Source organism: Suricata suricatta, chromosome 8 (assembly GCF_006229205.1).
Source record: "Suricata suricatta isolate VVHF042 chromosome 8, meerkat_22Aug2017_6uvM2_HiC, whole genome shotgun sequence".
NCBI classification, from domain to species: Eukaryota; Metazoa; Chordata; class Mammalia; order Carnivora; family Herpestidae; genus Suricata; species Suricata suricatta.
Genome location: NC_043707.1, coordinates 65,056,238 through 65,072,043, shown reverse-complemented (window position 1 = coordinate 65,072,043; position 15,806 = coordinate 65,056,238). Strand labels below are relative to the sequence as shown.

At 41.7% G+C, this 15,806-nt stretch overlaps 1 protein-coding gene across 4 annotated transcripts in view; it reads right to left on the bottom strand.

Moving 5' to 3' along the window:
• Positions 1-232: 232 nt before the first annotated feature.
• BCAR3 (BCAR3 adaptor protein, NSP family member) overlaps positions 233-15,806 on the bottom strand; it is a 136,698-nt gene continuing 121,124 nt past the window's right edge. For all 4 annotated transcript variants that reach the window (XM_029947613.1, XM_029947612.1, XM_029947615.1 and 1 more), the window contains 4 exons: positions 14,444-14,615; positions 11,532-11,643; positions 3,930-4,142; positions 233-849 (listed from right to left, as the gene is read on the bottom strand). In XM_029947613.1, coding sequence (XP_029803473.1) covers positions 671-849; positions 3,930-4,142; positions 11,532-11,643; positions 14,444-14,615 — 676 coding nt within the window. In that variant the 3' untranslated portion in view covers positions 233-670. The remainder of the gene's footprint in view (positions 850-3,929; positions 4,143-11,531; positions 11,644-14,443; positions 14,616-15,806) is intronic.

The following is a 15,806-nucleotide window of genomic DNA, read 5'->3' as shown; positions in this document are numbered from 1 at the left end:
ACAGGGTACGAGGAGGTTCACCTGACCAAAGTCACCTGCTAGCGAGCACCACAGGTCGGTCCTGTGTAACTCTTCACTGTCTCCCAGGCCAAACCTTAAACTTTCCATCCCATGCTCATTAATTTTGGTTTATTAGGATATAGTATTGAGGGAAGAGGGTGCCCCAGGAAGGTGGGAGGTATGATTAGTTTACTCTGATGAGTTGTTTAATATTAAAGAGACTAGATAACAATTGTTTCACAAAAACATATATTTTCATAGGACTATTTACATTTCTCATATTTAAAGAATATCATACAACTGATACCTTCTGAAATGTTTCATGCCTTTAAACTCGGTTTATTTACACTTATCTGACAAGGAATTTTAAATGGTCAAACGTCTCAGTAATAGAAAGCAACCAGCCAACATAGCCAGGTCTTCTCTTAAATTTGCTGATCAACATTAGCAATGGTTACCTTCATAATAAATTATCTTCATTTAAAAATCAGTAGTAATTTTAAACAATTCATAAATAAGTGTGCTCTGAGCAATTTACATGTTTAATATCCTGTGGATACTAAAAGCTTGTATGCTGTCAGATTTGTACATTATTAATCAAACAATAAGCCTTTCCAAAGAAGAAACTGGATAAGCTTGAAATAATATCCTAAGGAATTCTGGAGAGTTCTCAAAGCTCTGCCTGCTTTGCTGGAGGAGGTTCCAATTTACGTGAGAGGGCAGTTAGAATCTGGTTGAATTTCTCATATCTCTCTGTCTGATTAACTTGTGCACCTTTGCTGCCCCACAGCAATCGCATTTGAAATTCAGTCTTGAAGAGTTCACTCATTTCTTCATCTGGTTGAAAACCTAATATAAAAAGAGAAAGAATATTCAGTTTTCAATATCAAAAATAGACTGCAAGACTACTTGCATAAGGTAGGATCAAAATGGACTTCACCTTGTATCAGAACTTTAAGAATAGCCCCAAGGAAAAATTCAGGCTCTGCTTTCGATAAGTAAAGGGCACAGACAGCTGCACTGTCAGGGACCCAGGCACTTTCAGAGAAGGGATCCCAAGTAGACTCCCTAAACAGGACAGAATAAAGTTGATGCGCACAAGCCGCTGTGGGAAGGCGTGGTCTAAGTACTTGTTTTGTTCTGTTTTTACAGCTTTATTGATCTACAGTTTGATGTATAAGGCCTTGTACGAGTTGTACAATCATTACCGCCAGTTTTAGAACATTTCCGTCACTAGGGGGTTACCTAGTGCCTCTCTGCTTTCTGTTGCTATGGTGTCACCTTCTAGAAACTTGACAGAAATGGAATCCTACCCATGGCCTTGAGGTCTGGTTTATTTTGCACCATGCTTTTTGAGAGTGTTCCATGTTATCAATTCATTCCTTTTCACTGCTAAGTAGTATTCAGTTATACAGACATTTCTCATTTTGTTTATACATTTACCAACTGATGGATTCGGTTTCCAGTTTCTGGCTGATTACTGTTGTAAACATTTGTATATACATCTTTGTGTGGACATGTGTTTTCATTTCTCTAGGAGAGGAATTACTGGGGCATGTGGTAAATCTATTTTAGAGAAACTGTCAAACTCTTTTCCAAAACGGTTGTACCATTTTATATTCTCACCAGCTCTGGTTTCTCCACAGGCTGCCAAACCTTACTACTATCATTCTTTTTAAATCATAACCATTCTAGGGAAATTTACATTTCCCTAGTGACTCATGCTTTGAACATCTTTCTGTGTAGTTATTTGTCATGTGAAGATCTGCTCTGGTGTAGTGTCCATTCAAATCGTGTTTATCTTCTCAATGAGTTCTAAGAGTACTTTAGATAGTCTAGATATACATCCCTGGTTGGATAAATGTTTAGTGAATATCTTCTTATAGTCTGGCTTGCCTTTTCACTTTCTTAATGGTATCTTTTGAGGAGCAAATTTAAAATTTTTATTTATCAGCATTTTTTGAGGTGGATCAGGTGTTTTGTGTCCTAAAATAGCTTTCCTAATCCAAGGCCACAATGAATTTCCATTATATTATCTTATAGGAGCTTTATCCTTTAGTTTACATTTGGGTCTATGATCCATTTTGGATTAAATCATGTATACGGTATACAATAAAGATGATGTTTTTTTTTTTTTTTGCATATCATATCCAATAGTTCCAGTCAATGAATTTTGTTGGCACCTTTCTCAAAAATATATTGACAGCCATATGTGTGGCTCTGTTTCTTGACTCTCTCCTGTTTCATAAGAGAAGATCTGCTCAACTTAAAGCCAAGAATATTCAGTCAACTCTGCTAGAGAGGTAGAGACCAACAGCCAGAGTCATACAGGCTTGTGGTTCTCATCCTTGAGTACTGCCGGATTAATCTTTGTCCTTAAATAGAGCTCTCTACCATCTAGATGTATAGGATCTTTGTGGCTAAGAACAGAAGCCTTTGTCTATCCTTCCAAGTGAAGCCAGAATATCTTTGACAGATAACATCTCAGAGGCCAGATGAACATGCTTTCAGTCCCGGCCTTGGGCTGAGTGTTGGTGAGCAAATCTCTGCCTTTACTGGGTTCATAGTTACTTCCAGCAATGGGAACTTGCTATATAAACTTGTAACAGGATTAACTGAGAAATACCATTAGATACCTTTAAAGTGATTTGCTATAGAGCAGCTAAAGTGCTTTTCTCAAAAACCATTCTAATATATTGGTTTAGGCAACATCCACTGTAACATAGTAATTAGCCTTGTATAAGCAGACACTCTAATATCTGGTGAACTGAATTATGTGCTTTTATTTTTTGAATCATACGCTGCCAACTTTGAAGAATTTTTTTTTTTTTTGAGAGCGAGCGAGTGAGCACAAGAGGGGGAGGGGCAGAAAGGGAGACAGAATCCGAAGCAGGCTCCAGGCCCTGAACTGTCTGTACAGAGTTTGAGGCGGGGCTCCAACCGAACTGTGAGATCATGACCTGAGCCTACGTCGGATGCCTAACTGAGCCACCCAGGTGCCCCTCTGGAGAACTTTTTGAGGAAAAACTTGAAACAGGTATGTAGTTCTTAAACCTACATCAGATACAATAGAAGTTTAGTCCCAAATTCTGGGTCTGAAGCAACAGCTTTGCTTTATGATATAATAAATAGGTCTCTCTTGCCCTATATAATTTTTTCTTAACTTTGTGGATAAAACTTTGGGCCTGTGAAGAAGAGAAAAAGTCATTCCTGATCCTCACCTTGAATAAAGCCCTCTTTCTTGTACTCCCTCCCTAAATGGTCTTTTTGCCTACAAGCCTTCAGCCCTCCAGCGCCCGCCCCCCCCCCACGCAAAGTTTAAAATAAATCTGACCTGTCATGACACTTTTCCATGTTTGAAACCCTTAACAGGCTCCTTCGCAGCTGCAGTCCTACACGGAAGGCCTTCCCGCTCCTCCAGTTGAGGTGGTCATTATGTAAGACACACTTTACATGAGTCCAAACCTAAGTACGGGTGGTTTATAATTTTCTCCATATGTCTCTGCCGTACCTTTGCCTGTGCTGCTGGACCCTCTAATGTGAGAAAGCTGGGGAGCTCACCTCCCAGTGTGACTGGGAAGAAACAGGAATGCAGAAAAATGAAGTCCCACAGAATTCTAACTCCCACGGTTAGCTTCATCTTCAAACACCTCCGATCAGGAGTTCTAATGGTAGGTAAGCCGACCAATTCCTTCTTGACCCTTTCTCTCAGCTTATTCTATGCCACTGACACACAGAACACATTAAAAAGGACAAACAGGATCCTTAGGTCACTTAGAGATTAAGAGAAAGATCCATCATAAGAAATGGAATTCCATGCCTTAATCTTTCCTACTTTGTCTTTTCTTGAGAGCATCCAAGCTTTTTCAAAGTTCCTTCATTCTAATCACTCTGCAGAAGACAGCGCGGCTTATAGAACACAGCCTTACCTTCCAGGATCCTCTCGGCATTCATGCGGTAGCTGTCTGCAGCCTCTGCCATGAGACGGGCCGTTGCCAAGTGGTTCAGCATAATCTCGCAGCTTTCGTCATTTTTTTCCCACATGTCAGTTCCTTCGAAAGTGACCTCCTGGCGCTCCATTAAGGTCACAAGAGGCATCAGTAGCGGGACTGATACTTTGTTGGGAGGAACACATGTAGATTCTGAAAAATGGGGTAACATTTTCCATGTTGTATTTTTTTTTCCAAGTTAAACAAAGGGAGTTCAAATTAAAGATGGTGACGTAGGAGGAGCCTGTGCTCACCTCCCTCAGTGGACACACCAAAGCTGCAGCTAAATATGGAAATTTCTCTGGAGAAAAACTAAAGACTGAGCAGCTCCTGTATATCAGGTGAATAGAAGGCGGCTCACAATGAAGAGGTGGGAGAGGCCGGGACCCAATCTTGTCATAAACCCCAACCCTGGCATAACAACACACAAGTGGGAGAGAACTCAAAACCTGCAGCCTTCTCCCTGCGAAGGGTTTGAGGCCCACATTGGACACCCCAAGTTTTAAGACCTGCACCAAAGAGACAAGCCATCAAAACATCTGGCTTTGACAATCAACCCTGTGCACATCTACAAGACCCACAAGTCTGAGACAGTCTGAGAAAGAGCTCTTAAAGGGCTTGTGTGCTCAGACTCACCTGTCCCGGGGCTCACATGGAGTCAGCCAATTCAAAGGGGCTCATTTGCAAACCGTGAAGCACTGGTCAGAGGAGCAGGCATTAATTTAGCACACAGCCAGGCTGGCACGCAGCATTTTCACATTCTTCCTCTGTGTTGTTCTAGCCAGCAGGTGCCATCATGTTTTCTTTCCCTCTTCCTGTGGGCACCATCTATATGCTCTCCCTCTGCCAAATCCCAGGGTGCCAGTATCTCCAGAGGGGACCTTTTACATACATCTGGTGTCTCCATTTTTGCAGATGCTCCTCATGATACACTGCTGGTCACCTGGCTCTCAAGGCCAGAGGAACTTGTGATCCTGTGTCTCACAGAACTTACAGTTCTAGACAGGACCCCTAAGGCACAGACAGCAGACCGAGACACACCCCCAGTCTTTCTGTCAAAGAGACCTATTTGCTTGGCCTGGAGCCTTGGCCTGGGGCGGGGGAGGGGGGACTCCATGTTTAAAACACAACTAGGGGACTACGGAGATACTCCCAGGTAATGTAGGCCGGGGAACACCATCTCTGCACTCTCCTCCTGCCTTGCTATAGCTTCCTGATGCCTCTCAGAAGGGAGCTAGCTAATACGCTTCTCTGAAGCCCTTTTTTGCAACTGCCCAGGAGTCACCTCCAGCTTACCTGGCTCTGGTGGCCAGTGGGGCTTACACTTGCATTCCCACAGGACTATATATATTTGCATAATTAAAAAAAAAAAAACTGATGCCTGTGGGGTCTAGCTTCCAACTGACCGGAATCTAGGCACTGAGACCCTCCCCTTTGGGACAATGACAGGAAGGTCTTGGCATATCCTCAACCACTGGAAGCCATCACATATAAAAAAAGACTGTTGGACAATCACAAAGGTTAGAGAGACAACCAACAACTAGATGAGAGCTGAATGATAAGGCTCATCTCCTACATGAGGCCACTTCTTCAAGCCTGGGAGAGGTGGCTCTTCTATCTAATGCACAGAAATCAACACCAAGCATCAAGCGAAATGAAGAAAAAGGAATATGTTCCAAATGAAAGAACAAAAGAAAACCTCAGAAAAAACCTTAATGAAATGGAGATAGGTAATTTACTTGATAAAGAGTTCAAAATATTGGTCATAAAGCTGCTCACTGAATTTGGGAAAAGAATAAACACAGTGAGAATGTCAAGAGATAGAAAATATAAGAGTACCAAAAGAAGTCACAGAGCTGAAGAAAACAAGCAAAATTACAGGAGACAGAATAGATGAAGCAGAAGAAAGGATTAGTGAACTCAAAGACAAGATAATGGAACTCATACAATCAATCAGAGCAGCAAACAAACAAACAAAAAAAGAATGAAAAACACGTAGTCTGCTTCATGACATTCTATAACTCCCTTAAACTAACATTTGCATCACAGGAGTCCTTGAAGAAAACAGCAAGGGGCAGAAAGCTTACCTAACTTAGAGAAGAAACTAGACATCCAGGAAAGCCCAGAGAATTACAAATAAGACCCAGTCAAGACACATTATAATTAAATTGTCAAAAGTTAATGAAAAGGAAAAAAATCTAAAAAGCAGTAAGAGAAAGACAATGCGTAATATACAAGGGAATCTCCATATGACTCTATCAGAAGATTTTTTCAGCAGAAACTTTAGAGGTCAGAAGGCCTGGCACAATATATTCAAAGTGCTAAAAGAAAAAAATGTCCAAACAAGTAAAACATTTGATCTGGCAAAGCTGTCATTCAGATTTGAAAGGGAGATAAATAAAAGGGTTTATCACTAGTAAACTGGCTGTACAAAAAATGGTAAAAGGGATTTCTGTAACCTGAAAAGAAAGGGAGTTAATTATTAACAAAACATATAAAAGTACAAATCTCATTGATAAAAGTAGTAAAGATGGATTAATCACTTATAAAGCTAATATGAAGGTTAAAAGGCAGAAGTGGTAAGAAGATGTAAAATGTGACATTAAAAACAAAATGTGTGTGGGGGGTAAAAATGTAGAGATTTAGAAAGCATTCAAACTTAAGTTGGCATCAACTTCAATAGCAGACTGTTACAAATTGTTATATGTAAGCCTCAAGGTAACCAGAAAGCACAAACCTACAACACAAAAGGAGAAAGGAATCCATGATATCACTGAAGAAAATAATCAAGCCAAGAAGGAAGTGAACAATAAAGGAGCAGAGAGGAATAATAAAACAATGAACAAAATGGCAAAAATTACATACCAATCAATAATTAAATGGACTAAATTTTCCAATCAAAACATACAAGGACTGAATGGATTAAAAAAAAAAAAGACCCATCTTTATGCTTCCTACAAAAGACTCACTTCAGATAATAAGTACACACACAGACTAAAAGCTGAAGAGACTGAAAAAGATAATCATACAAGTGGAAACTAAAAGAAAGTTTGAGGAGCTATACTTATACAAAATAGACATTAAAACAAAGACTGTAATAAAAACAAAAAAGAGCATTACATAATGGTAAAGAGGTCAATCCGATAAGAGAGAGAACATTTGTAAATATTTATGTACTCAACATAAAACACCTAAACATATAACGCAAATATTAACAGACCTAAAGGAAGAAACAGACACCACCACAATAATAGTAGGAGACTTTAATACTGCAATTATTGGATAGATTATCCATACAGAAAATCAGTAAAGAAATAACAGCCATAACAACACATTAGATCTGATGGACTTAACAGATACATAGAGTATTCTATCCAAAAGCAACAGCACACATATTCTTAAGTGCACATGGAACATTCTCCAGGGTAGATCATATGGTAAGTCACAAAACAAGTCTTAAGAAGACATAATCATATCAAGTACCTTTTCTGACCACAGTGGTATGAAAGGAGAAATTAATTACATGAAGAAATACTAAATTTACAAATATGTGGAGGTTGAACAACATACTACTAAATATCCTTTCGTTCAAAAGAGAACTAAAAGAATACCTTGAGACTAAAGAAAATGGAGAAAGAACACACCAAAGTCTATGGGATGCAACAAAAATAGTTCTAAGAGGAGAATTCCCACTCATCTATGCCTATCTCAAGAAACAAGAAAAATCTCAAAAAACCATGCTTTACACCTTAAGAAACTAGAAAAACAACAAAGCTCAAAGGAAATGGAAGGAAGGAAACAAAGACCAGAACAAAAATAAATGAAATAGAGCCTACAATGACAATAGAAAATATCAATGAACCTAAAAGCTGGTTCTTTGAAAAGAAAATTGACAAACATTTAGCAAGACTCACCAAGGAAATGACACAAATAAAATCAGAAATGAAAGAGAAGTTTCAACTGAAACTACAGATAAAGGATCATAAGAGACTACTATGAACAATTATACACCAACAAATTGGACAAGTTAGAAGAAATATGTCCCTAACAATATATAGCCTACTAAGATTGAATCATGAAGAAATAAAATATCTAAACAGATTGATTACCAGTAAAGAGACTGAATTAATAATCCCGACAAACAAAAATCCAGGACCAGAGGCATCCCTGGTAATTCTACCAAATATAAATTAATGCCAATCTTTCTCAGACTCTTCTGAAAAACAGAAGAGGAGGGAATACTTCCAAACTCATTTTATGAGGTTTGCATTAGCATTACCTTGATACCAAAACCAGATAGGGACTCTGCAAGAAAAGGAAACTGCAGGCCAATATCCCTGATGAACAAGGATGCAAAAATCCTCAATAAAATTCTGTCAAGGTGAATTCAACAATACATTAAAAAGGATCATATACTATCCTAATAAATTGAGTAGGATTTATTCCAGGAATGCAAGGATGGACCAACATCTATATATCAAATGATAAACATTAACAAAATGGATAAAAATTAAGATGCTCAACCCGATAGATGCAGAAAAAGCGTGTGATAAAATTAAACATCATTTCTTATTTAAAAACTCACAGCAAAGTAGGTATAAAAGAAACATACCTCTACATAATAATGATCATATATACAAACCCATAGCTATATCATATTCAATGGTGAAAAGCTGGGAGCTTTTTTTTTTTTTTAAGATCAGGAGCAAGACAAGAATACCTACTCTCATCACTCTTATTCAACCTAGTATTGGATGTCCCAGATAGACTAACTGGGCAAGAAAAAAAATAAAAGGCATTCCAACTGGAAAGAAGTAAATCTATTTTCAGATGACATATTACATATGGCAACCATTAAAAACTCCATCAAAAACTGTTAGAATACAGGAATTCAGTAAAGTTGCAAGATACAAATATATAAAGGTCTGTTCCATGTCCATATACAAACAATGAACTATCAAAGAAGAAAACAATCCCACTTACAGTTACAGAATGAAATATCTGGGAATAAATTTAACTAAGGAGCTGAAAGACCTGTATACTGAAAACTATATGACACTGATGAAAGAAATTAGAGAAAACACACACACACACAAAAAGATATTCTGTGTTCATGGTGTCCATACTATCTATAGCAATCTACAGATTCAGTGCAATCCTTATAAAATTCCAATGGCATTTTTCTTTTTTAATTTTTTATGTTTATTTTTGAGAGAGACAGTGCATGAGCAGGGGAGGGACAGAGAGAGAGAGAGAGAATGAGAGAATGAGAATGAATCTGAAGCAGGCTCCAGGCTCTGAGCTGTCAGCACAAAGCCTGATGCAGAGGTTGAACTCCTGGACCGCGAGATCATGACCTGAACTAAAGTCGGATGCTTAACTGTCTGAGCCACCCAGGTGCCCTGCCAATGGCATTTTTCACAGAAACAAAACAACCCTAAATATGAGGGAAGCACAGAAGACCCCAAATAGTCAAAGAAGTTTTAAGAAAGAAGAACAAAGATGGAGGCATCATGCTCCCTGCTTTTAAACTATATTACAAAGCTATAGTTATCAAAACAGTATGATATTAGCATGAAAAACAGAGACCCACAACAATGGAACACAATAGAGAGCCCAGAAATAAACCCCTGCATTCATGGCCAATTAATTTATGACAAAGGAGCCAAGAATGTATGATGGAGAAAGGACAATCTCTTCAATAAATGGTGTTGAGAAAACTGAAGGGCCACATGTAAAATAAATAAAATCAGACACTATCTTAACCAACTCAAAATGGATTAATGACTTGAATGTAAGACCTGAAACCATAGAACTCCCGGAAGAAAATCTAGGCAGAAGCTTTCTGACATTAGTTCTGGCAATGATTTTTTTTTTCTGACAGCAAAAGCAAAAATAAACAAGTGGGACTCGATCAAACTAAAAAGCTTCTCCACAACAAAAAATCAACAAAAACCACTGGATGGGAGAAAATACTTGGAAATCAGATTTGATAAGATATATAAAGAACTTATACAAGTCAATAGCACAACAGAAAAAAAAATGAAGAAGGCAGAGGATCTGAACAGACGTTTTTTCAGAGGAGATACAGATAGTCAACAGGTACATGGAAAGGTGCTCAGCATCACTTATCATCAGGGAAATGGGAATCAAAACCACAATGAGATGATACCTTGCACCTGTTAGGAATTGCTGTATCAAAAGCACAAGAAATAACAATGTTGGAAAGGATGTGGAGAGAAGAGAACCTTGTGCACTGTTGGCAGGCATGTAAATTAGTATAGCCACTATAGAAAACAGTATGGAGATTCCTCAAAAAATTAAAAATGGAACTACTATATTATCCAGCAGTTCCACTTCTGGGTATTTAAACAAAAACAAAAACACTAAATTGAAAAAAAAATCTGCACCCCATGTTCAGTGTATTATTTCAATAGTTAAGATATGGAAACAACTGTGACGTGTCTACTGACGGATGAATGGAAATGTGGGTATGCTATATACATATTGATAAATACACACACGCACACACACAATGGAGTATTATTCAACCCTAAAAATAAGAAATGAGGGTGCCTGGGAAGCTCAGTTGGGTGAGCGTCCAACTCTTGGTTTTGGTTCAGGTCATGATCTCACAGTTTATCAGCTCGAGCCCCAGGCTGGACTCTGTGCTGACAGTGCAGAGCCTGCTTGGGATTCTCTCTCCCTCCCTTTTTGCCCCTCCCCCGCACTCGTTCTTTCTCTCTTTTTCAAAATAAACTTAAAAAAAAAAAAAAGAATGAAGAATGAAATCCTGCCATTTGAGACAACACGAATGGACCTTGAGGGCATTTTGCTAAGTGAAATATGTCACAGAAAAAAAGACTAATACTCCATCTTATATATGTAAGATATGCATCATGTATACTTATATAAGATATATATCAATACTATGATCTTGCTTATATGTGGAATCTAAAATGAAACCAAAACCCCCCAAAATCTCCTGAGCTCATAGATATAGAGAACAGATTGATGGTTGCTTGAGCCTGGGAGTCAGGGGTGAGGAAAAATGGGTGGAGAGGGTCAAAAGATATAAATTCCCAGGTGCAAAATAAAAGCGTCATTGGAAGGTAATGTAGAGCACCGTGACTAGAGTTAGTAACACTGCACTGCACATTTGAAAGTAGCCAAGAGAGTGGGTCTTGAGAGTTCTCATCACAAGAAAGGAAAATTTTTAACTCTATATGATGTGGGTATTGATTGGATTGTGATCATTTGGTAATATACACAAATACCGACTCACGACACTGTACACCTACAAGTAATATAACGCTACATACACTACACCTCAATTAAGGTAAGCACAGGATGGGGGGACTGGGAGCCCACGTCCTGATTTGGCAACTGCAGTTCCTGTAGAAGTGACGCTGTCATCTGATAAAAGCCTTGATGATCCATCAACAATCCTACAGATAACTCAGGTTTCCTGCTACGTCCTGCTTTGACGACCGGAGACCTACGTCTCACAGACACGCCCGCTCGTGCCCAGCCTGCGCTCACCTCGGCCTTCATGCAGCATTTTGCTGAAAGGCTTCAGCTGCTTCTCATAGAGGATGGCCGTCTGGGTGTACTGGTGCCGGAGGGCAGTCCACGTTTTCTCTAACCTTGTGATCTGGAAGAAAGAAAGGTGTGATCGTGTTGGAAAAGGCTCTTTTTAAAATCAAGTCAAAGCAGCTGAGAGCAGTGTATAAAGGCTAACCCCCACCCCACGCGGTTCTGTTTTGCTCTAATGGCCCATCCCAGAGGCAGCTCATCTGTTTCTTCTATGTGATGGATCTTTACACACACATATATACACAACCTTGAAAATAAAATGCAGCTCCTGTGTTACACACTTTTCCCCACAGAGGTAGTATAAAACAGCACAGCCAGCCTTATTCTATTAAATTGCTGTATATGTTCCACTTTATGGATAACTAAAGTTTAACTAGTCTCCCACAGAGTTTCAGAAATATTTTTCCATTATTAAAGTACCTTGTGAAGATTCGGCAAATGTGTCTATGTTTAAAATATCTGGAGGATAAATTTCCAGAAGTGGAATTACTGGGTCAAAGAATACATGCATTTTAAGTGTTGATGGGAATGTCACCTGTCCACAGAGGTTGTACTGATGAGAGCGTGGAGGAACAGGACGCACGGCATTTTAATTTACTTGTAAGTAATAATGTCCAAGACACAGAGAACACTGCCCAAACCATCTGATGCCACTACTCACTCCCTGATCATGTCTTTCGGAACAGTCAAGACCAACACATGCCACCGACTCTGTGCTAAGACGAACCTCCCTCACTCATACCGTAAAACCAGCAAGCCTAGTGCCTGAGGTTTTTTACATTAAATAAGAAAGAAAAATGGCACTAATATTTGGGGGGCAAGTGCCAACTCTGTGTCGGGTATTTGAGGAATTTCAATTAATCCTCACGATGCCCTGCGAGGCAGTATTTTGGCCTCATTTTGCAGATAAACCAGAAGAGAATAGTTAACTTGCTCCAGGTTTTATAGCTGGTAAGAGATTCATTCCCCTTGGCCTCTGAGAGCTGAATTTTCCCAGAGGATGGTGAGGAGCGACTGGTATCTGCAGGTCTGCTGGGACAGAAAAGATGCAACTTGTCTTCCTCTGGCCACCAGTTCTCAGGCTTCTCAGCGCCCCTTCTCTCCCCCACTGTGAGGCATCTGCCTTTCTGAAAGCCGCCCTGGTCTCTTGTCTGAGCCCATCTGCTAGACGCTTTCTTGATACTAGAAGCTGCGAAGAGAAGGCGCACTGAGCCTGTACTACAGGGTTCAGAAGATGACACACAGGGCGGATGTGATTCTCCTCGGCTTGCCCTGGGTCTGCCACGTTTCCCCCCAGCAGAGCGCTAGCTCGCTGCAGCGTCCAGAATACCCTAGAGCGCCGATGCTAGTGGGAAGAGTCTGCTGGTGCTGGAGGCTAGGGAACCACCTGCAAAGGCATGTTAGGTGCCTCTCTACTGCTCTCAGAGAAAGCTCTGGGCTGGACGGCGACGCTCAGCTCACTTAGCCTGTTGTCTCAGCCTTCCCACATTACAGGCAATTTTGGCTAAGAAGAAATAAATATGATACAAATTAAAAATATATGAATGAAAAATTATAACCCCTGTTAGTGGAGTCAGTATATCATGAAAGTACATCTAGATTTGCTTATTCCCAAATATGGAGCCTATAAAATGCCAGTGTATCTACAGAGCTTTCAAACCGTTAGAATATCATAATGGGAGCTGATTCCCCCCAAAATTTCCTTGTGAAGGTACTAAGTTGTCCAGCTTGTGTTTAGGGTGACCTTGCTTTACTGCATGGCTGGACAGACCTTGCTCAAATGTGCCCTGACTTGCACGACACGTGACTGTAGCTGTCTTCCCTAGAGGCGGAGGTGGGTTTTCAATCTTGGTTATGAAACAGCCAAGCTAAACACCTGACCTGTGGTTTTCGTCTCACTGGTCTCAGACTGGGCTTGTACAGGACTAGGGGAGCCGGAGGGCGAGATTATAGACTCCTCGGCTTGCTTGGAGGAACAGAGACGGGGAAGCAGGCGCAAGCAAGGAAGATAACAGAATGACTTTCCTCTATCAGGTCTGTTTGATTTTAAATAGAGGCTTTCAGGTTTAATACATCCTAAAAACAGCCCCTCAAAGCAGATAACCTGCAAATGCCCACCTCCAGAAACTTTAATTAGGGGATTGGGGCACCTGGGTGGCTCAATTGGTTAAGCGGCTAACTTTGGCTCAGGTCATGATCTCCCAGTTCGTGGGTTCGAGCCCCACATTGGGCTCCGTGCTGACAGCTCGGAGCCTGGAGCCTGCTTCAGATTCTGTGTCTCCTTCTCTCTCTCTGTCCCTCCCCCACTCGTGCTCTGTTTCTGTTTCAATAATAAATAAAAACATTAAAAAAAAAAAAAGAAGAAACTTTAACTAGGGGGTTATATGGCAGATGAGCTAGAAATCTGAATTTTTTTAACAGAAGTCACTTTTAGGTGACCTGAGGACCATACTTTGAGACAAGCCACTCTGGGGATTCTCAGATATCAGCTCCCCAAATGCCTGGTGACCCAGACGAGAGCAATCTCTTTCTTCTACAACACACGTTAGCCAGACCGATCCTCCTCACTGTTCTTAAGGAACACCGATGGTTCCGGAGGACGACCCCTCTCACCGCATGCCAGAGAGAAAGTGTAGGCTATCAACAATCCTCCACTTTTTTTTTTAAAGCAGAACCAAAACACTTAGGACACTGCTTTGGGTTACTCCCTAACCCAAGCTGCTTTCAGTAAGAGTCGGTTTACCTTTCAAGATGGACTAAAATCATCTGTGATGTGCTTCGCATGGGCTTACAGACCACTTTGCAGAACACTAAGTGCGCGCAGGCATGCAGGGCGCACAAGGCACGTGGAACCCTACCTGTGGCATCTCCAGGGCTTTCATGATGGCCGAGAAAGAATAGAGGTCCCCCATGGAGTCCTTCAGTTCCACTGCCACCTGGATGATCCTATTGAGGGTGGCTGCTCGGTCCTCCAAAGAGCCCGTGCAGCCCAGAATGTCCACCGCGATGCCGATGGCCATTGTGTTGTGCCTGGGAGGGAGGAGATCAGTGTTCAGGCCCAGGGGCGACCAGACGAGGAGGAAAGGAATGCAAACCAGCCAAAAAAGGGACTAGCTTTGTACTGTTTGCTGCCTTCGCCCCGTGATGTACTGGCAGCTCGGACAATTTGGTTGCCAATTTCAACAGCGAGATCACCCCCACAGGCTGCCTGCACCAGGGCCTGGGCTAGGCCTCAGAGGGTGCACTCTGGAGTCAGAAAGAGCAGATGCCCCAGGACAGGGCCACGTTCAGCCCTAGATCTGGGGGCATGAAGAGGACCCGCCCGGGGTGAAGCTGCTCAGAAGTACACGTGGCTCCCGTACCTTCCACGATGAGAGGTCCAGGAAGACCTCTGGTCCCTCCACACACTGGGAGTCCCATTTCAGGGGAGCCCTGGCCACCTCCACTACGCCCTGGATTGGGGAACGGAAGGAACAGGAAACGAGAGAATATGCTCAACCCAGCAGGACTGTAGGGGTCTTGGGACATAAGAAGGGATGAGGAGGTAAGAATGTAGAGTCTGTGACAGGTCAAGAGGCCAAAACGTGAATGGAGATGAATAGAGATGGAGACCTGAGCTGAGAGCGAGCTGGATGGTTAACTGGCTGAGCCACCCAGGTGCCCCGTGGCACTTTAATGATTTTTACACCCCCCCCACTGTCTCTGTTTCTCATAACAAGTCTTGCTCACATTTTTATAGTGAAGAGACTGAGGAGTGGGCAGTCAGGGAGCAGCCTATAGTCATGCTGCAAGCAAGCCCCCCCCCGCCCCCCACACACTCACACACACACACTCACACACTCTCAGAGACAGGAGAGCTCGTCACATAGTTCATAACCATTAGAGAAAGTACTAGTGCTAGCCACTGGAGGAATCGTGCCACCCTTGGCCTAGAGCGGTGAGAGAAAGACCAACACATGTGGCCACAGAGAGAAGCATGGCCGTGGAGTGACATCCTTGGCTGTGAACTTTCAGAACAAGGTGGCCCCAGAGTTTCAAAGGCATGTTGTAGTTCAGTAGCCAAAACTGTGGACGGGGCTTCGCCTCCAGCACATGTACCACAGCCTGGAAGAAACTTAACGGAGGCCTTCCTGGCGCAGAGCAGTCAGCTGACGTGGGGGGAGAGGGCAGGACCCCATCTGTGCTGCCGCCACAGGCAGAGCCGGCTCCGCGCCCCCTTCA